This window comes from Mastigoproctus giganteus, chromosome 5 (genome assembly GCF_048544385.1).
Source record: "Mastigoproctus giganteus isolate SK-2022 chromosome 5, ASM4854438v1, whole genome shotgun sequence".
Taxonomy (NCBI): domain Eukaryota; kingdom Metazoa; phylum Arthropoda; class Arachnida; order Uropygi; family Thelyphonidae; genus Mastigoproctus; species Mastigoproctus giganteus.
The window spans coordinates 64,144,881-64,168,361 of record NC_143579.1 but is presented as its reverse complement, the minus strand read 5'-3'; the positions used below and the strand labels follow the sequence as shown (position 1 = coordinate 64,168,361).

At 40.2% G+C, this 23,481-nt stretch overlaps 1 protein-coding gene across 7 annotated transcripts in view; it reads left to right on the top strand.

Annotated features, from left to right (window-relative positions):
• LOC150085455 (uncharacterized) overlaps positions 1–23,481 on the top strand; it is a 1,845,429-nt gene that overhangs the window by 1,684,058 nt on the left and 137,890 nt on the right. For all 7 annotated transcript variants that reach the window (XM_090374043.1, XM_090374041.1, XM_090374042.1 and 4 more), the window contains one exon: positions 8,700–8,817. In XM_090374043.1, coding sequence (XP_090230169.1) covers positions 8,700–8,817 — 118 coding nt within the window. The remainder of the gene's footprint in view (positions 1–8,699; positions 8,818–23,481) is intronic.

Genomic DNA, 23,481 nt, shown 5'->3' with positions numbered 1-23,481 from the left:
GTCACTGCTTCCCTCGCTGAGCAACGTCACTGCTTCACCGCTAGCAACGTCACTGCTTCACCGCTAGCAACGTTACTGCTAACCCCGCTTGCAACGTCACTGCTATCGCTAGCAACGTACTGCTCTCTTCTGCTGATCGCTTGGTCACTGGTTGGCACCGCTCCTGCCTCCACGTGGCGGGGTCGGTAACCGGGGAGAAGGAATTCCCTTTTCCAGGGCTGAAAGGAGCAACGATGGATTGTGATGCATATCCACCGCTAGAGCCCACGGGTTCCAGACCTGTCAACTCTGATTCAGAGCATGACTTGAATCGTCCGAAGAGACAACAGACTGGAAAACAGAGTGCAGATATGCCAGCATTTCTAATAATGCATTCATTAACCACACAACCTGTAGGCAGGTTATCGCCGTTTCTAATACAGAAATGTTTAGAATCGGTTGTTGGATCCCCTAAAATGGTTAAGCATCTTCAATCCGGAGACCTTTTTAATTGAAACTTCAAAAACATCTCATTCAGAAAAATTGTTAAATTTAACAACATTCAACAATATCTCAGTGTCAGTTACACCCCATAACACCCCGAACACGTCTAAAGGCGTTATCAGTGAATGGGACTTACTAACTGTTTCTGAAGAAGAAATTGTACAAGAACTTAGCGAACAAAAGGTGACACATACTCGGAGAATAATGACCAAAAAAGATGGCAACCTAATTCCGACTAGTCCATTATTTTGACATTCAGCTCTCCGAATCTTCCATCTTCTGTCAAAGCTGGTTACTTAAACTGCAAGATTCGACCTTACATCCCGAATCCCATTCACTGCTTTAAGTGCCAGAAGTACGGCCATGCACAGACTGCATGCTGTGTGTCCTATTTGTGGCTCCAAGGAGACTGTTCAGATTCCACTCCCACTTGCCCAAACTGTAAAGGAAGCCATCCTGCATTTTCTAAAGCGTGTGACCTTTGGAAAACAGGGAGAAAAATCCAGAAGTATAAAGTGGAGCATAAAGTCACATACCCTGAAGCAAGAAAGAAAATAATGCTAACCATGCCTAGCCGATCATATGCATCGGTCACAAAAAATATCCGCTCAGCTGCAACCCAAACAGATGTCTCCATCGAACCGAATATTTCCTTTGCCGCCTGGGCCAAAACTGCGTTAACTTACAATAAGAAAACTACAGTCAGTGAGACCAGCAACACCCCAATCAGCATCCCAACTGATGCTATCTCAACCTTGCCAGAAACAACAAAATCAGCTAATATTGAAAACCAGAAGAAAGCGAAACCAAGGATTAGCAACATGGAAATGGAGGTTCAGTCAGAGGATGAAGAGACAGTACTAGAGTTACATGCTAATGATACCATGGATACAGGACGCCCAACCTTTCCCAGAAATGAAAAATCAAAGCTAAGCAGACAGAAACCTTCCCAGAAAAAACAGTCAGATCAATCTTCCTCCAATAAATCCAACAAATGAATAAATTCCTTCAATGGAACTGTAGAGGATTACGCAGTAATATAGATGACTTGAATGATTTACTCATACAAACTAAAGCAATAGGTGTATGTTTACAGGAAACCTTTTTATCACCACAAGTTTCTCTGAAAATTAAAAATTATTCTATGTTTAGGCAAGACAGGGATTCTGACACTCCTGCTCGTGGTGGGGTGGCTATTCTTATCAGAACTAACATACCGTCAAGACATCTCCAACTACAAACCTCTTTAGAAGTTGTAGCAGTTCGGATAGCAATGGGAATATCGTTAACGCTTGCATCCATTTATATCCCACCGAATTATCCTTGCTCCCAGACTGAACTTGACAATCTTATCACACAATTGCCACATCGTCTGTTTGCTCGGCAATTTCAACGGTCACCATCCATTATGGGGATCTTCCATCATGGATAAGAGAGGCCAATTAATTGAAACATTCCTAGATAACCATAATCTGACTGTATTAAACACTGGCTCTCCAACTTATGTTTAATTACCTACAGGTACAACATCTGCCATAGACTTATCTATCTGTTCAGCATCTCTTTTTCCAAGTATGGAATGGTTGGTGTTGAATGATCCATTCCACAGTGACCATTTTCCCATCATCAGCTCAATTCAAACACAGGTCGTATCGTGCCCCAAGGCCCGTATATCTTGGAATTTCCACAAAGCAGACTGGAAAAACTACTGTACTTGTGTCCTACTAAACAAACAGTATGTACAACAACAACATATTGATGACGTAACCGAACACATTACCAGCCATATATTATCAGCAGCCAAAATTTCTATTCCAAAATCCAACCAGAGCAAGCGGGTACACCAAAACCAGTGGTGGAATCAAGATTGTACCATAGCGAAAGTAGAAAAAAACCGTGCTTGGAACCAATTTCGCAAATTCCCCACTACCGCTAACCTTATAGTTTTCAAAAAACTGAGAGCCAAAGCAAGACAAATTAGGAAAAAAGCAAAACATGACTCCTGGATTAAGTTCGCCTCAACTATTAACAAAAATACTGACACTCGGATTATCTGGAAAAAAATACAAGCTCTCAATGGAAAATTTCTACCGTTACAGTCTCCAATAATACAGTGGGCAGGACCTATCTTCTCCTACTGACATCGCAAATGCTTTAGCAGAATCTTTCTATAATACTTCCGCCTCAACCACTTATGTGACTGCTTTTCAGAGAATTAAAACTAATGAAGAACGTAAAAAATTTAATTTTTCAACTAATCTCCCACTTCCATATAACCAGCCCTTTACTATAGCTGAACTCAAAGAATCCTTGAGTAAATCTCCAAACAGTGCAGCAGGACCAGACGGCATTCACTACAGAATGCTTAAACATCTGTGTGAAGCTGATCTGTACACACTATTGCTATTTTATAACAGGATCTTCTCAGAAAACACATATCCTCTCTCATGGCGTCATTCCCATATTTGTGCAATACCAAAACCGGGAAAAGATACCTCTCTAGTTCAAAATTACAAACCAATATCATTGACAAGCTGTTTGGACAAGATCTTCGAAAGGATGGTGCATAAGAGACTCACCTGAATTCTAGACTCCGAAAATCTGCTTTCAGATCACCGATGTGGCTTCCGCAAAAACAGGTTCACCCTAGATTTACTTATCAAAATTGAATCCAACATACGTAACGCCTTCATCAGGAGACAACATTTACTTATGGTTAACCTGGATATTCAGAAAGCATTCGACACCACATGGCATCATGGTATTATCACAGAGATGCTGGCGCACTATGGCCATAGTTGCCGATGTGCCTAATAAATCCCGAAACAAACAATCACAGATATGCATCAGTTAGGGTTGAGAGGCTATCTCCCTCAAATTATTCAGAACTTTTTAAAGTTACGTACCTTTCAAGTCACATATAAAAACTTCCTATCAACATCTCATATTCAAGAAGAGGGTGTCCCACAGGGTTCCATACTGAGTCCAACCCTATTCGCAATTAGGGTCAACAATATATTGGAAGATCTTCCAAAAACTATTGAAGTATATATGTATGCAGATGACCTCACCATATCGTGCCAATCACAAAATATGAATACTATCGAAAGACAGTTACAAATTACTCTAAACAGAATAGAATCGTGGACTTTACGCAATGGATACCATCTTGCTGAACAGAAATCCACTACCACTCATTTCTGCAAACTCCGGTCATTTCATCCTGATCCTGAGTTAAAGATAAAAAATGTGTCGGTTCCTCTGGTTAACACTGTCCGCTTTCTTGGCCTGATACTAGATAGAAAACTGAACTTTCAAGCACATGTGGCCTATCTTCGTACCATTTGCTTGAAGAAATTGAATATCCTTCGGTGTGTGTCATCCATGTCTTGGGGCACTGATCGGCATACGCTTATCCATATTTATAGAGCTGTCATCAGATCCTGTTTGGACTACGGTTCTCCAGTGTATGACTCTGCGAGGAAGAGTACTTTAGAACGATTAAATACCATCCAGCACAGTGCCCTTCGAGTTTCTCTAGGGGCTTTCAGAACCTCCCCAGTCCAGAGCCTTTACATTGAAGCCCACGAACCTCCCTGACATCTTCGGAGGAAAACATTGCTTTTAATATATGCCGCAAAAATCCGCAGTCTTCCCTCCCACCCGAATTGGAGATGTCTGTACAATACCGAATGGGACTCATTTTACAACAGTAAACCAAATGAAAACAGACCTGCTGCACTTAGACTTAAAGAACTAACTCAAACGTGGAATATTGCAATCGACAATATATATCAGGACATAACACCGCCTGATCCACCGTGGACAAATATCCCTGCAATTTACAATGACTATTTCCAACAGTGGGGAAAGAACACCTTGTGTCCCTTCAATATTGCACAGTTACATGAAGCTCACTCTGCTTCTAATTCACAGGCCTGTAAGATCTATACAGATGGATCGAAAACTGAGACCCAAGTAGGCGCTGCGGTGATCTTTCCATCTTTCAGCACTTCTGTCTCATTACCTGTAGAATGCAGTATCTTCACTGCTGAGCTTTATGCTATTAACTTGGCTCTAGGTCATATTACTCAACTTCTAATTTCGTCTGCCATAATATACACTGACTCGCTCAGTGCTGTCTCTGCCATAAATAGTAATACCAACTCCTGTCACCCTGTAATAAAACAAATCCACTTGTGTGTAATGAGTCAAACCAAACTGTGACATTCTGCTGGATTCCAGGTCATTCTGGGATAGCAGGAGCAGACCTTGCAGCCAAGCAACCAGATACTACTCGTTTGCAGACTTTTCGAAGCCCATATACTGATTATAAACATATCATCCATAAAGCATGTTACAATAGCTGGTCATTAATCTGGAGAGGTTATCCAGGAAACAAATTATACCAAATAAAACCAGAACCAAAGCTGTGGCCCTCCTGCTTCCAGAAAAGCAGATGAGAAGAAACAATTTTAGGAAGGCTCAGGATTGGGCATACTTATCTCACTCACCTGTATCTATTAACTAATGACAGCGCTCCACAATGTACATCATGTCAAGTACAACTGACCATTCGCCATTTGTTAGTGGACTGTCCCCACTTTCAGAACATCCGCTTAGATACTTTTAAATCAATTGCTAAAACACAGTCATCAATAAATTTATTGCAGATTCTGGGAGATGATTCTAATAAAAAGGAACTGTTTACTTTCCTAAACCGGATACAAATACAGTAAACCCCCGCTATTCGCAGGGGTTACGTTCCTGAGAAATGCCGCGAATACCGAAAACGCGAATACTGAGTTATGGCTCCCATAGTAATAAAGGGGTTCCGTTTCAAAGTACGAAATATATAAGAAAAACTAGTCTAAAATTTTGTCTATGTATGTATTATATGTACCTTCATAATATGACTGTACATAGACAGTACATTGTTAAATGCAAGCATATGGCATCAAAATGAAAATAAGAAACAATTTAATATTAAATGTAATATTTATTAGAAATTTCAAACAAATTTTTCAAATTTTTTAAAGTGTTGATAAAGGAGTTTTGCATTTTCACGAATGATGAGTGAACTTAACGGAATTTTATTTTGAATTCGGTCTTCTATCCACAGATTTAAAGCTTTTTCCATTTTTTCTAATTTAACATTGCGAGTTACAGAGCAAATTTTTGAAGCAATTAGCGCGTTTTTACGGACACTGCGGCGGATTTTTTCTTCCGATTTCTTGATTGATCGTACCGTTGACTCATTGATTTTATAATGTTTTGCCACTGAGAAGACACTTTCACCATTAGAAATTTTGTCTAATAACTCAATTTTATTCGCTAATGTCATCACCTTCTTTGATCTTTTCACATTTCCCTTCTTATTCGTAGCCATATTTTTGTACGGGTTAGAAAGAACTTGTCCACAATAAAGTCACTTTCTTCCGTTAATATCCTCGAAAAAGTCTGTTTTACACTGCAAAACGGTAGATTAATCACTTTTGTAAGCATATCAATTTATAAATTGATAAATTTATTCAATTTATAAGCATATAAATTAAAAGCAAACGACGAAACCTTCCATGACAAGCGCATAACAAATACTGAATAAGGATTAGCGAGAAACATCCACGCTCGCGATTTTGTTACCCCTCTCCCCCCACCCACTGAGCGCTGTTTTGACCAGGAAAGATAATTTTAGCCACGCCCATGTTTTTTTATGGCGGAAAATGTTCACGGCGCTTTAAAATTCACATTTTTTTTATATTCACATTTTTTCATTTTATATTAAATCAGCGACCGCGAATACAGATACCACGAATAGCGGGGGTTTACTGTATATCATAAAATATAGATATTATTTCATATTCACCATTAGAAGACACAATATGGCCCAAGTAGCCTATGTGTCGTTAAACCCAACAACAACCCGTTTATGTTACCCATTTATGGACAAATTCAATGGAAAAGTTCAGTGAAACACAAGCAGTTACTCTTGACATCTCAAAGACTTTCGATCGTGTTTGGCATAATGTTCTTCTAAACAAGCTTCCATCTTATGGTTTGCCAACTGTTTTTTGTAATTGATTATCCAGTTTTCTCTGGGATCGCTCACTGAGGGTGATGGTAGATGGCTCTCTGTCTTCTAACTTCTCCACTAATGCTGGTGTCTCCCAAGGTTCAGTTCTTTTCCCCCCACTCTTTTCCTCTTGTATATTAATGACCTTTTGCCATTGACTGGAAATCCTATCCATAGTTTTGCCGATGATAGCACATTGCATTCGACTTTCCATTTTGAGAAACCTTGCCCTGCTCATTTAGCTTCAACTTCTCGAATATCTGCTACCAATTCCTTAAATGCTGATCTCCGGGTAATTCTCCAGTGGGGCAAAGACAACTTAGTTGATTTCAATCCTTCTAAAACTCGGTCTTGTCTTATATCTTGCAAAAAGGATTCTTCTGCTCCAGTGCTTATCTTTGGTAACACTCCGATATCTAGGCAAAATGATATCTCTCTCTTGGGGATTACCCTGACTTCTAATCTCTCTTGGCACAAGCACATTACAAATATTGCTTCTTCTGCATCTAAAAAACTTGGTTTTCTCTTTTGCTCTTGGCGTTACTTTTCTTCCAAACAGCTGTTCACTCTGTACAAATTGCAAATCCTCCCTACCATGGAATATTGTTCCCACATCTGGGGTGGTGCTTCCAAAATCTCTCTCAGTCTTCTAGATTCCATTCAGAAGAGGGCAGTTAGGTTAATTAATGACTCCTCTCTAACAGAGTCTCTCCACTCTCTGTCTCATAGATATACTGTTTCTGCTGCATGCCTTTTCTACAGATACTTCCATGGGCACTGTTCTTCTGAATTTGCTTCTATAATTCCTGCTCTCTCTTTCAAAACAGTCCGAAGACGTGCCGCCACCAGCCAACATCCATGTGCTGTCCAACTTCAAACTCACAGAACCAACTTTTCATCTTCCTCATTTATTCATTCAACTGCCGTTTTCTGGAACAACCTTCATACATATTTCCTGAAAATTACAGTCTACAGAAATTCAATTCAAGAAATATCTTCTTTCGTCTTTTCAACCTCCAACCCAAGCACGTTTCTAAGTACTATAGGATCTAATACCTCTCATGTTTGGGGGTTTTCATGAAAAAAAAAAAAAAAGTGCCTACTCTCCAGATTCTGCAATTTGCAGAACTTAAGCCTTTCTTGGTAAGAAATTACTCACCAAGAAAGGCTTAAGTTCTTTACGCTTAATCAAGAGAAATTTCTTGGTAAGAAATTTCTCTTGATTTCTTTACTATTTTTTTAAAATTTAGAATTTAAATTAAAAAAAGCAGACACACACACACACGAGATAAATAAAATACAAATTATATGCTTCCCTCTCCATACCTGTAATTATCCAGTTGGCCTTTGAATTTATTCAAATTGTCAACCTCACCTACCTACCGGTGAGGACAACTTGTTCCAGCAATCAACTTGCTGGAACAAGTTGATTGCTTCTTTATAACAGTGAAAATTCCACCTTCATCCATATCGCTACATGATAATGTTCGATAAATCATCTAATGGATGATTTTTTGAACCATGGGCTTTCCTGGCTGCCTGTTTACACTGCTCAGAAAATTTCATATCTGTGCATATTATAACTCCCAGATCCCTTTCTTCCTCTACAGTTTTTAATTCAAACCCACCAAGTCTATAATTTATTTTGGAGTTGCTATTCCCAAAGTGTTAAGACTTTGCATTTTGCTGCATTAAAACATATCTACAACACAATGCTTACACTTGTTCTATGCTGTGAATGGATAAGGAATATTTGATTTGAAACAGTACCTCACCTTGCCTGGTCACTAGAGATGCTAAATGGCCTCTGCCTTTTCTGTCCACTGAAAAAGGCTTTTAGATGACATCACTCCTCATCAAATTATGAGTCAAGAGACTTTCCATGAATGACTATTCATCGAAAGAAGAATTCTTTTTGCTGGTCTCACACACTGGATCACAACAGGTGAAAGTGTGTAAAAAAATAATAGGTACTATAAAGAATATTAAAATCTAGTTTTCTTCCTGTTGTTTTTAAACAATTTTTTTTATAAAAGTTTTGCTATTTTCATTTGAATCACTCTCCTAATAGAAGATGACTAATCATTTTTGAATAGGTATCGGGCATTTACTTTATTATGTGTTAATTATATTTGTTCTGCAGTTTGGAGACTCTCAAAAGCTTCGTTTAGTTCGAATTCTTCGTAGCACTGTTATGGTTCGTGTTGGAGGTGGCTGGGTAGCACTTGATGAATTCTTAGTAAAGAATGATCCATGCCGAGGTAAGGGAGGTTGACATTCTAAATTTTATTAAAATGTAAATTTTTAGTTATCTAACATTTTCTAAGGAATTTAACCTTTCAAACAAGTTAGAATTAGCATTTCCATTTCCTAAGTTGCTAATGTTTATGAATATGTCAAAGGCTGAATTAAATCTTGAAGATTGTACCAGCTTTGGATATGTTATCGAAAATAAGAATTATTTTCTTTTATTATCTTCCACAAACAAGTATTCCGTACGAGTATGTATTTAATGACTGATGAGGACGGATCACCTGATGACTGCCCCTTCAATCTGCTGCTTTTATTGGATTGTGAGTTTGTTCTCAGAATTGGGCCTCAACAAGAAGAACAAAGAGGGAAAAAAATGCACCAATATCTATTTCATCAGGTCAAGTATTTTTCCAGAGTCTCCGCCAAAATCTCTGAAGCAGAAATTAAAACTCCACACAACAATGAATGCATGATGTTGAAGAACAAACCATCACAGAATAACCAATTCTTCAGTTAGTATTTTGTGGAAGATTGCTTAAGACAACCAAAACCAACAAACTCAAAAATTTGAATAAAATTTTAATTAAATACAGTATTTGCATAAACAAGAATAAAACACTAAACAGAATAAAAATAAAGTAAGAACATTACTGATAAAGCCAATGAGTAAAATTGCTAAAATAAGTAATATAACAAGTAGCTTTTGAGGCAGAGTGCCCCTTTAGCAGCTTAAAGGAATGTATGGCATACAGTAGTATGAACTGTCAAGTTCATGTGATATGTAGCTGTCATATCAGTAATTACTGAGTGCAGTGCTGTTAAAAAAAAAAAAAAAAAAGAAGAAGAAATAGTAAATGGAAGAAATGGATAAAGAAATTTCTATCTTTAATAGTACAAGAAGAAGAAATGGTTAATCAAACACTGGTGTTCCAGCACCTGCTGCAATGCAAGATGGCAGACTACATAATAGAGCAGATTTGAATCCTTTTATTGCTATTCGTAATGGGGCCCACAGTACAAATATGAGTTCCACGAGTGCTGGTGGAAGTCAAATAAGCATTTAATAACTTTGGCATTGCACTGAAGATCAGGATTGCTGAACACTACCAGAGTGAGCAACACAATATCAGAACACTCAAAATTGGCCATGTGGATAGCTTTCTCATGCTTAGAGATAGTCTTCCAAGTTCCTGACAGTCTTGCTGATGTAATATACTCCACAATCCAGACATTTAATGTGATAAATAGTCTCCTCATAGGAATAATGGGATGGGTAACTTCACTCTGGAAATAGTGGAGTAGAGTTTGACAGGGAATTACACATGTCAAATGTGATAAGAGCATAGAATCCTAGCAAGGTGCTCAGAAACACCTGTGTACTGGGGTATGAGTGCAGTAGAAATAGATTATTATCGCTTGGGTACCAATTTGGATCAATGGCTAGCTCATAACTATGTGTATGCTTATTTAGAAAATGGGAAGAATAATCGCACTTAGTGAGTTCTGCTCTTACTCTAGAAATCACAAGATTTCTATCTTTAATAGAACTGTAATGCATCCATGCTTGAAGAAATGGTGCATGAGCAGTGCTGTGTAGGTGCTCAGGAGAATGCACAGACTCAGTTTGTAAACATATATAGTTTCTGTACACTGTAGTTCTAAAATGCGTCCTTACAAACTGCACAATAACATCCAAAAAGAAGGGTATTGTCCATTTCCAGTTCTGTAGTGAATAGTATAAAGGTAGAGAGAGAGAAAAGGAGGGGGTGAGGGAGGGTGAATGAGTTGTTGGAGGAGCTGCACTTCTTAACAACAAGGAATGAGTGAAAAAATATCATTAATATGCCATTGCTAGAGACTGCCTGGTACCAACAGATTTGAGATGTTACTCTCCACCTCTTCCATGACATTATTGACCATGATAGAGCTGATGGGGACAATGCAGTGTGACAAGCATTGGTGTGTACCTTCTGCAGGCCCCAGGTGCCAAGCAAATTCGAGGTCAAGCGATTTTTCTGTGATCTATAGAGTGCTCATCAAAAGCGACTAAAGTTATTTCTAAGTTCGTATGTTTCTCTTAGCAGCCTTATTTTTAAAACTGTTCTATACTAAAAAAGCCACAAGTTAGAACACAGAAAGGAAACTCGCCATTCTTTATTTATCCATATATTTCTATTTCAACTAACCGACTAATACTTCAACTGCTTGGCCTCCTAGCAGCACTGCTCCTGCCTCCCCATGGCAGGGCCAGAAACCTTGGCATATAAGTCCTCTTGCCAAGGGCTAAAAGGAGCAAACATGACAAATACAGACCATGTAGACATGGAAAAATGACAATCCGAAAAGAAAGAAGACTGATCAGATGGAGCAACCCAGCCCATCTTTTTTAATCTTCCACTCTTTTAGTAATCAGCCTCTGAATAAATTGTCTCCCCTTCTGATACAGGAACATATGGAGGGTATTGCAGGATCTCCAAAGATGGCGAAGAGACTGCAATCAGAAGACTTACTAATAGAAACCATGAACCAAAGACATTCTGAAAAGCTTTTACAATTAACAAGCTTTGCTGACATTCTTGTTAAAATATCTCCTCATGTAACCCTAAATTCATCTAAGGGTGTCATATCGAGTTGGGATTTATTAAATGTCACTGAGGAAGAAATTACCCATGAACTGCAGGGACAGAATGTAATTGAAGCAAAAAAGAATAATGATTAAAAAAGATAATCAACTGACACCTACCAGAAATATTATTCTTTCCTTCAATATGCCTAACTTACCCTCCACTGTAAAAGCAAGTTATTTATTTTGCTGCATTCGCCCCTACATTCCCAACCCTTTAAGATGCTATAAATGCCAAAAGTATGGCCATTCTCAAACTGTATGTAGAGGAATTCCTGTTTGCCCCAACTGTGGATCCTCAGACCACACACAAAGTGACTGTGCGTGGTCTGAGGATCAACAGACTGTGTACATCTACAAAAATGACCTGTCCAAATTGCAAGAGTGACCATCCTGCATATTCCAAGACATGTGAAAAATGGAAAGCCTAGAAAAAAATAGTAAAATACAAGATTGAGAACAAAGTCAGTTATCAGGAAGCGAGAAAACTAGTTGCTCCAACTATAAACAAAAATATTACCTGTGCAAATGCTGTAAAAAAATATCAAACAGTCTCCATTCAAACTGACGTCACAATTCCCACTACTAAATCAATTTCTGATTGGGCTAGAAATGTCCTCGCTGAGCTACAACCAAGTGTATGCAAGCAACAATCCAAGGCCTTAGACCAACTCATGCAAACAGACCTACGTATGCCCAAGGCACCAAAAAAATTCCAATCAACTGCATCGCAAACTGAACTGGCCCCGGGTGCCAAGCGATTGTGACTGAGCGATTTATCTGTGCCTTATAGTGCGATTTCCAAAAAGTGATATATAGTTCTTTTGCGTTCCTCTCGTTAAGTAATCTATTTATTTTATAACTGCTCTTGCTACAAAAGTACCTGTACAGAGCAAGAAGGGCAAGCCACCTTTCTTTTTTCATATTCTTATTACTAACCCCCTACTACTTCTCGCTTGGTCACACCAGGCACTGCTCCTGCCTCCCCGTGGCGGGGCCGGAAACCTTGGCAGAAAAGCTCATCTGCCAAGGGCGAAAAGGAGCAAAGATGGAGCAAAATGATTATCCATCTTTAGAGCCGACAAGCTCTCGGCCACTTACTGAAATTGATCATGACATTTCACAACCCAAGAGGTTGAAAACAAATTCAACAACCAAAGAGTTTCCTTCCTTTTTAATTTTACATTCACTTTCAGAACAACCTCTCAGCAAATTATCTCCTTTCCTCATCCAGAAACACCTGGAGAGTATTGCAGGTTCTCCGAAGACTGTGAGAAGGCTGCAATCTGGAGACCTTCTTTTAGAAACAACAACAAGTAAACATTCAGAGAAACTCTTACAACTTTCAAATTTTGCTGGGATACCAATTAAAGTATCTCCCCATGCTACCTTAAATACATCCAAAGGTGTGATTTCTAGTTGGGATTTGTTGAACGTGACAGAGGATGAATTAACCCAAGAACTTCAGGATCAAAATGTTATTGCATCAAGAAGGATCATGACTAAAAAAGACAATAACCTTATGCCTACCAGGAATATCATTCTTACATTTAATTCCCCAAACCTACCATCAACAGTAAAAGCTGGCTATCTACTTTGTCGTGTTCGCCCGTATATACCCAATCCCTTGAGATGCTACAAGTGCCAAAAGTATGGTCACTCTCAGACAACATGTAGAGGAAACCCAGTTTGTCCAAACTGTGGATCTTCCGATCATACTCAGGCTGAATGTTTGGCGACAGAAAAGACATGTCCCAACTGTAATGGTAACCATCCTGCATATTCTAGAACTTGTGAGAGATGGAAAACTGAGAAACAAATTGTTAAATATAAGGTTGAGAACAAGGTAAGCTTTCAAGAAGCAAGGAAAATAATTGCTCCTACCATGCCCAAACGTACCTATGCAAATGTTGCACAAAAACAACAAACAGTATCCACCCAAACTGAAGTTACCGTCCCCTCAAACATATCAATCTCTGACTGGGCTCGAGCTGTCCTCTCTCAGCAACAGTCCAGTAACCCCAAGCATTCAGATCAGGCAAGTAACACTCCTCTTACAATACCAGCGACATCTCCTACTCTACCGGAAGATCCAATATTAGAAATTCATGCCGAAGAAGAAGAAATGGACACTGGTCGGCCAGTTTTCCTAAAAAAAGATAAGCAAAAATTGGAACGTCATAAACCAATCACCTTCAAAAAGCAGTCAGATACATCTCAAATAATTAAACACAAATAATGGCCATAATTGTACAATGGAACTGTAGAGGCTTTCGTTACAACACAGATGATATCCATAATCTAATTAACCAGTATTCTCCAGTTGCTCTCTGTCTCCAAGAAACTTACTTAACCTCGCAAATTTCTCCATCGATAAAGAACTACTGCCTTTATCGAAGAGATCGCAATACAGCAAATACTGCCCACGGTGGTGTAGCAATCCTGATAAATTCAAAGATCCCAACAAAGCATATCGCACTTCGAACTGAAATAGAAGCTGTTGCAGTTCGTATAACTCTCCATATTGCAATAACACTAGTCTCAATCTATTTACAGCCAAACCATACTTATTCTCTAAAAGAACTTGAAGACCTCCTCATACAGATACCTCCACCTGTCTGTATATTAGGGGACTTTAATGGGCACAACCCCCTATGGGGTGCTTCTAAATTGGATACACGTGGTCGACTCATTGAAAGACTTTTAGATGCACTAAACCTCACCATACTGAATACTGGCACGCACACTCACATTCAGCTCCCAACTGGAAATACTTCAGCAATAGACCTTTCCATTTGTTCTCCAGTACTGGTCCCGACCATAGAGTGGTATGTTATAAACGACCCTATGGGCAGTGATCACTTCCCAATCGTATGCAAGGTATTGATAGCACAGACTCCTTTAACTAAACCCTGCAGGAAATGGAAATTTACAAGAGCAAACTGGGCAAAATTTAAGTCATCAATCTCTTTCGATGAGAAAAAAATCCGTTTCCATCATATTGATGATGTGACAGACTACATCACGTCGCATCTCTTAAACGTGGCTAAAGATACAATACCATTATCAAACCCACCGGGTCGAAAGCACTATAATTATTGGTGGAATGAGGAATGCACCAAAGCAAAAAAAGCAAAAAATAAAGCGTGGAATTTGTTTCGGCGTTATCCAATCACAGCCAATCTGATAAATTATAAGAAAGTAAGGGCAAAAGCACGTTTCATACAGAGGCAAGCCAAAAAAGAATCCTGGGCTCGCTTTGCATCAACAATTAACAGAAATACTGACAGCAAATTAATCTGGAAAAAAATTAGACAGCTTTCTGGCAAGTTTCCAACCATACCCTCTCCAGTCCTCTCATGGAATGGGCGAGATTTAACTAGTCCCTCGGATATAGCTAACGCTTTGGGCAATACTTTTGCTGAGATCTCGGCAACATCAGCTTATACTACATCTTTCCAACGAATTAAAAACAGTCGAGAACGGTATTCTATTAACTTCCAAACTGCCCCCATTCTGCCATATAACAAACCTCTACAATATCCTGAATTATTGCATGCCATTAAAACAGCTCGTAATGGTGCCGCCGGACCAGATGGGATCTATTATATCATGCTGCAACATCTTGATGACAAGGCTTTGCGCCTCCTCCTGGTCTTTTACAACCGTATTTTTTTTAGAAAAAACTTATCCAGCTTCTTGGCACCACTCTATTGTTTTGGCGTTCCTGAAGCCTGGAAAAGACCCAACCAATCCCCATAACTACAGACCTATATCTCTGTCAAGCTGCCTCAGCAAAATCCTTGAAAAAATTGTCCACAATAGACTCGTCTGGATCATAGAGTCACAACATCTCATGAGCAATAGTCAGCATGGCTTTCGACAAAACAGATCATGCTTAGATCTCATGATCAAGGCTGAATTTGCCATTCGCAATGCGTTCGTTAAACACGAGCATCTGGTTATGGTTACTATAGATATACAGAAAGCCTTTGACACCACCTGGCGACATGGCATACTTAGTGATCTTTATTCTCTCGGTCTACGCGGAAACCTTCCCATATTTGTACAGAACTTCCTATACACTAGATCGTTTCAAGTAAAATACCAAAATGAGCTCTCTACAACTTTCATTCAGGAAGAAGGTGTTCCTCAGGGATCTGTGCTGAGTGCCACTCTTTTTGCTCTTAGAATAGATTCCATCACTAAACAGCTTCCAAACACAGTTGAGTCATATCTTTATGCTGATGACCTCTCCATTTCCTGCCATTCCCAAAGCATGAGATCAATTGAAAGGCAGCTTCAGATATCACTGAATAAAATACAACAATGGGCCAACCTAAACGGCTATCGACTCTCACAACAGAAAACAGTCGCCATCCATTTTTGTCGACAACGCAAACTCCATCTGGATCCTGAACTCCAAATTTCCAACTTCTCCATCCCAGTCAATAGTAACATCAGATTTCTAGGATTAATCCTTGACAACAAATTAAACTTCTTAGACCATATTAAAAATGTACGTACTTCCTGTTTAAAAAAGTTAAATATACTCAGAACTTTATCCGCCCTAACATGGGGTGCAGATCGCACCTCCTTACTTCGGCTATACAGGGCATTAATCCGATCCCGTCTTGATTATGGTGCTCCTGTCTATGATTCTGCCAGAGCAAGTGTTTTGCGCTGGCTTGATCCAGTTCAGCACAGCGCCTTGAGGACTGCACTTGGGGCTTTCAGAACATCACCAGCACATAGCCTCTACATTGACGCTCATGAGCCCCCGTTAACACTACGTAGGAAAACACTGCTACTGAAGTATGCTGTCAAAATACAAAGCTGTGCCTCGCATCCAATTCAGTCATATTTATTTAATCCACCACTAGAAAACCTCTACAGAAGTAAGCCTAGTATAGTAAAACCAGCTGGTCTTCGCCTTCTTGAACTGATGCAAGATTGGAAAGTTCCCATTCATTCTGTACAAGAAGTAGTAACATGCACTCAACCACCATGGACTCCTACTCCTCTACCCACCTGTGACACTTACCTTTGCCAATGGGGAAAAAATGTTCTTCAAGCATCAAATGTGAAACAACTTCATGCAATTCACACTCACAAATATTTTGACTTTTCTCCAATTTATACAGATGGCTCTAAATCTAACTCAAATGTTGGAGCAGCAGCAGTGTTCCTAAATACCACTATTTCAGCAGCCCTTCCACCTGAATTCAGTATATTCTCAGCAGAATTATATGCAATTAAACTAGCCTTAGAAAACCTCTGTTCTGACTGCTCACTAAAATTTGTTATTTACACTGATTCCCTCAGCTCAATTATGGCATTATCTAACTCCACAGATAAAGTTCACCCTCTTCTAAATGAAATTAGAAGATTATTACTGCAGATTGAAGAGCGCCACCAAATGATCACCTTCTGCTGGATTCCATCCCATTCTGGAATTTCTGGTAATGAACTGGCCGATAAAGCGGCAAAAAATCCATCTACCTTAGATTTAACCACTATCCCTGTTCCAGCATCAGACTACCCACAAATCATTCGTGACGCATGCCTAACAGAATGGACAGCACTCTGGCACTCTCAAACACATAACAAACTTTTTCAATTTAAACAGGATCCTAGAATTTGGCGTTCCAGTGTCCGTTCATCAAGACGAGAAGAGGTACTCCTTTCAAGATCAAGAATAGGCCATACACATTTGACTCACCTTCATTTACTCACAGGAGATGATCCACCACAGTGTCCACATTGTTTTCTAAATCTGACTGTGAAACACATTCTCATCGAATGCCCACACTATAATCAAGACAGAAATACAACCCTGCTATCTTTGGTTAACCTTCGCAAACCAATAACTCTAGAGAATGTCATTGGTGACAATGCAAATATCCCTGAATTTTTTAACTTTCTGAAGAAAATTGGAGTTTATAGTCATTTCTGATTTTTGCCTCTTCTGATATAAGAAGAAATTCTTATATATTATTACAATAAAGGAATAGGCGCATTATAGCCAAAGCTGCTTATGCGCCAGAAAACCCCCACAACAACAACAACAACAACAGCAAACTGAACTAACAGTACTCCCAAAAGAGTCTTTCTCAAATTACGTAAAATCTTTGTACAGTGCAACTCAAACCCAAACAGTCAATACACCAATTTCCATACCACTCGAAAACCTTCACACCCTGGATCAAGGACTCAAAGAAAAACATATTTTATCTTCTAGTCACCAACAAGAAATGGACACTAAAGAAAAATCAGCAGATGACCCTGTCCTTCAAATTTTTGTTGAAGAAGACACGGATACAGAAAGGCCTTCCTTCCCAAAAAAAGATAAAAACAAGAGTGAAAAACAGAAAACCACAGCAACACAAAAACGCTCGTAAAGTCTAACAAGAGATAAATAATGAACAGAGTAATACAGTGGAATTGTCGTGGATTCCGTGCCAATATCGATGACCTATACGATCTTACCTGTAAATACTCACCAATATGTCTCTGCCTTCAAGAGACGTATTTAAAACCCCAAAATACACCAAAACTGTCTCGTTATAATATTATTATAAAAGACAGAACCAATCAGAATATTGCACATGGTGGTGTAGCTGTTTTAACAAACCCACATATTTCTACCAAACAGGTCTTACTGAACTCTCCCCTCGAGGCAATAGCAGTCCGTGTAGCTTCTGACATCCATATGACAGTCTGCTCTTTATACATCCCATCTCACTGATAAACCTTCCAACAAAATGATCTAAACAATCTTATAGCTCAACTCCCAACACCTTTCCTCATTCTGGGAGATTTAAATGGTCATCACACTCTATGGGGTAACAACAACATCGATCAAAGAGGAAAACTAATTGAACAGTGTCTAGACAATAACAACCTCCTTCTAAATGGTGGTTCACCTACATACGTTCACCTTCCTTCAGGAACAAGTACTGCAATAGACTTGTCTATCTGTTCAGCAACCTTGTATGTCTTTACTCTTAAGTGGATGATAAACGACGATCCACTACATAGCGATCATTTCCGCATAATAATTGAATTACTGAATAAGCTCTCTCATCATCCTACTAAAATTCCACATTGGCTCTTACCAATCTGCTTTATCAGTGAGCACTGATAAAGCAGATTGGCAGTCCTATAAAAAATTAACTAAGCTTGATCCCAAAATAATCCAAAATTCCACAACTGATGAAGCAGTTGACTATGTCTCAAAAACGATATTACATGCAGCAGAACAAACCGTACTGAAATCCTCTTCAAAATTACCGATTCATCCAAAATTCTGGTGGAGTGATGAATGCCTTGTGGCAAAAAAGAGCAAAGCAAAGCTTGGAATTCTTTTCGCCGGAGTCCAACTACAACCAATCTCATTCAATATAAGCACCCTAGAGCAAGAGTGAGATATGTTAGATGCTGCAATAAAAAGGCTGCTTGGATCCACTTCACTTCGACTATCAATCAAGCAACTCCTACACATAAAATTTGGAAAGCAATCAGAAAAATGAGTGGCAAATATCAAACGACACCTCTACCCATCATGGAATGGAGAGGGCAGAACGTAAATGATCCTGCTGGCATTGCCAATATACTAGGTGAAACCTTTGCCAAAACATCAGCAACAGAAAGTTATACACTGACCTTCAGAAGATTGAAAACAAGTTTAGAAAAACAAAAGTTAAACTTCTCTTCAAAAGGAGATGACAATACAACTTACCTTTTACTATCCATGAACTACATAGAGCCTTGTCAACATCTAGACGCAGTGCTGTAGGACCAGATAATATTCATCATTCCATGATATAGAAACTAAGTACCAAATCATTCCCCTCAATGTGGGCACCTGTACGTGGTGAGGGGACCTCCCAGTGATGCTGCTGGCCTTCCAGATTAGCATCATTGTGATCTAATGTCCATATCTTGGTTACAGGGTTACATCGTTGGAATCTGGCATGTGCAGCCACGTGGAAACTCGGAAAGGGGGATCCTGGTGGGTGAGGTGCCCAGCCCTAATACACCACTTTGGCCCCTGCTTCGACAAGACTGGTGGTCCCAGACTGGCCCGACTGGGATCAATTGGCGGGTGGTTTTTAACTGCTAGGGTCAACTGCGTTCCAATAAGTCTCCCTCCCTTTGATCCTGGGACGGGATCAAGACTTATTGGTAACGTGGATATGGTGCTCCTAAGCAAACTTGGCGTCCCATTCGAGTGAGCGTCCCCTCTTTGGGCTCCGTGGTGGGTGACGTACTTAGGGCATTGGAAATTTTCTCTTTACTCCTATGAGTAATTTAAATCTTTCAAACCCCTCTGGGGCCTCTACCAGGGCATTACCTGAAATTGATGAAGATAACCTTACATCAAAAAAGAAACACCGAACAGAAGATGCACCACCTCCCGTACCTTGATTCCTTATCATACATTCTACCGGTGAAAAGGAAATAGGTAAAATGTCGCCCTTCTTCATTCAGAAGGGTCTTGAAGGGCTGGCAGGGTCCCTGAAGTCAGTAAAACGACTTAGATCAGGTGACCTTTTAGTAGAAACTTCCTCAGTGTGACATTCAGAATTGCTTCTCCAAGCAACATCTCTTGGGGCATTCCAATTAAGGTGTCACCACACAAGACATTGAATACATCACATGGTGTAATTGCCGAGTGGGATCTCCTTGAAACATCTGAAGAGGAGATATGCACCGAACTGAAAGATCAAGGAGTGACAGCCGTTAAGAGAATATGTATGCGTAAGGAGGGAAAACTAGTTCCAACTAGGGTTCTTATCCTTACATTTAACACTCCTAAACTGCCTACTTCCATCAAGGCTGGTTATCTGAACTGTCCTGTAAGACTGTACATTCCGAACCCATTGCGATATTTCAGATGCCAAAAATATGGCCACTCTCAGATGGCATGTCATGGATCACCTGCTTGTGCCTGCTGTGGAGGCAAGGAACATGACACAAAAGAATGTTCTGCCTCAAAACCAGCATGCTTGAATTGTGGCGGTGAAAAACCCTGCATATTCAAGAGCATGCCAAAGATGGAAAGAGGAAAAACAACAAATTCAAACAATCAAGACGGAACAAAACATCCCATATGACGAAGCAAGGAAACAGATAACATCAGTAAATAGTGGAAAATCTTATGCACAAGCAGTCTGAGGAAGGTTTCTATTTCAACACAAACTGATATTTCAGTCTCGCCACAAGACTGTACATTTCGAACCCATTGCGATATTTCTGATGCCAAAAATATGGCCACTCTCAGATGGCATGTCATGGATCACCTGCTTGTGCCCGCTGTGGAGGCAAGGAACATGACACAAAAGAATGTTCTGCCTCGAAACCAGCATGCTTGAATTGTGGCGGTGAACACCCTGCATATTCAAGAGCATGCCAAAGATGGAAAGAGGAAAAACAAATTCGAACAATCAAGACGGAACAAAACATCCCATATGAGGAAGCAAGGAAACAGATAACATCAGTAAATAGTGGAAAATCTTATGCACAAGCAGTTTGAGGAAGGTTTCTATTTCAACGCAAACTGATATTTCAGTCTCGCCACGTGATTCTTTTACACCCCAAGCATGATACTTGTTGACACAAACAAAGCAAGATAAAGCAGTCGCTACTCCCATTTCAATACCAACCAAGGAAGTAGAACCTAAAAAAAAAACCTCCTCCAACTAAATCCCAACCTGTTATTAGTGAGGTACAGGGGGAAATGGAGGTAAATGAAGAAGACGAAAGTGTGGAAGAATCTATTCTGAATCTTCACCCTGAAGAAGAAAAAATGGATACTGGGCGCCCTCAATTTTCCAAAGACAGAGTAAAATCCAAAGCATGCCAATCAAAACCTGCATCACTTCAGAAGCTAGCCAATGGTTCCACTAACTCCAAGTAATAATGGCTAAATTATTGCAGTGGAATTGTCGTGGATTCCGACGAAATATGGAGGATGTCAAAGCACAAATATGAACCTGTTTGCTTTTACCTGCAAGAAACGTACCTAAAGGCAAGTGATGACCCCATCTTTCGAAATTTTACTGCTATCCGTAAAGACAGAATTGGAGATGGCCCAGCCCACGGAGGAGTCGCAATCCTAGTGGGCAACCATACCCCTTTCTCACAAGTTCAATTAAACACTAACTTAGAAGCAGTAGCCATTCGCTTAGCAATAGGGTCTTTTCTCACAATATGTTCTATATATTTGTCTCCTGAGACATACATCTCTGAGGCAGATCTTGACGATCTTACTACGCAATTGCCCTCTCCTTTATTACTTCTTGGAGAATTTAATGGACATAGTACCCTGTGGGGTAGTGCAGAAACTAATGAACGAGGCTGTATTATTGAATGGGTGCTCGACAATAACAGCCTTTCGTTACTAAATATGGGAATCAACACCTATTTCTACCTGCTCACCTTCTCTACTACATATGCTTTCCTGGGAGGTGGAACAGAATCCTTATGGAAGCGATCACTTCCCCGTAATATCTACCATAGTGGACGAACAACACTGCCATCCATTCAGAATCCCACGGTGGAAGTATGATCAAGCAGACTGGAGTATTTTCTCGCATCTTACAGAATTTGATCCTGTACAAGTTCAACAGGAATCAATTGATGAAGTAGTGAAGTACATCACAGAATGCATTATCCATGCAGCGGCAATTGCAATTCCAAAAACATCCTCCTGATTTCCACGTTTTCCAAAACCATATTGGAACCAAGACTAAAGAAGCAAGGAAGTCACAAAATCGGGCATGGGGAAAATTTCGACGTTACCCCACCATCTTATAGCCTTTAAATGTGCCCGCCTGTGCCAAAGCAAGATTTGTACGCCGACAGAGCCAAAAGGAATGCTGGGTCTAGTTTGCATCCTCAGTTAACCAGATGACCAGTTCTAAAGTCGTCCCCTCGACGTGGGCACCTGTACGTGGTGAGGGGACCTCCCAGTGACGCTGCTGGGTTTCCAGATTAGCATCACTGGGATCTAACGCCCATACCTTGGTTTCAGGGTTACATCTTTGAAATCCGGCGTGTGCAGCCGTGCGCCGCGACCCGTGGAAGCGGAAAGGGGGATCCTGGTGGTTGAGGGGCCCAGCTTCAATACACCACTTTGGCCCCTGCTTCAACGAGACGGGTGGTCCCGGACCGGCTCGACTGGGATCAATCGGCAGGTGGTATTATACTGCTAGGGTCAACTGCGTTCCAATAAGTCTCCCTCCCTATGGTCCTGGGACGGGATAAAGACTTATTGGTAACGTGGGTATGGTGCTCTAAGCGAACTCGGCGTCCCATTCGTGTACGCAGTACCTGCTAGTTCACGAGTGGGCGTCCCCTCGTAGGGCTCCGTGGTGGGTGAGGTACTTAGGCATCAGACATTTTCTCTTTACTCATATGAGTAATTTAAATCTTTCTTCTGGGGCCCCAACAAGGCCCCTACCTAATCGAAATGATGACGCAGAAAACACCTCTGCAAAAAGAGCCAGGACTGAGGATACACCATCATCAGTGACACCGCTTTTCCTCATTCTCCATTCCACCGGAGAGCAGTCCATTGGGAAGATGTCACCCTTCTTTATCCAGAAAGGATTAGAAGGGTTGGCAGGTTCACCTAAAACTGTAAAAAGACTGCGTTCTGGCGACCTTTTGGTCGAAGCTTCTACCACCAAGCAAGCGGAAAAAATCATAAAGTCTACATCCATAGGGGGAATACCTATCGTCGTAACCCCTCACAAAACTTTAAATTCTTCACGTGGTGTTATATCAGAGTGGGACCTTCTTCATGTTTCTGAAGAAGAGATCTGCTCTGAATTAAAAGAACAAGGAGTGACAGCTGTCAAAAGAATATCAATGAGAAAGGATGGGAATCTCGTCCCTACCCGAGTTCTCATCCTAACGTTTAACACCCCACGGCCTCCAAGTTCCATCAAAGCAGGCTATCTAAACTGCCCAGTGAGGATTTATATCCCAAACCCACTTCGGTGTTTTAGATGCCAAAAATATGGCCACTCACAAACATCTT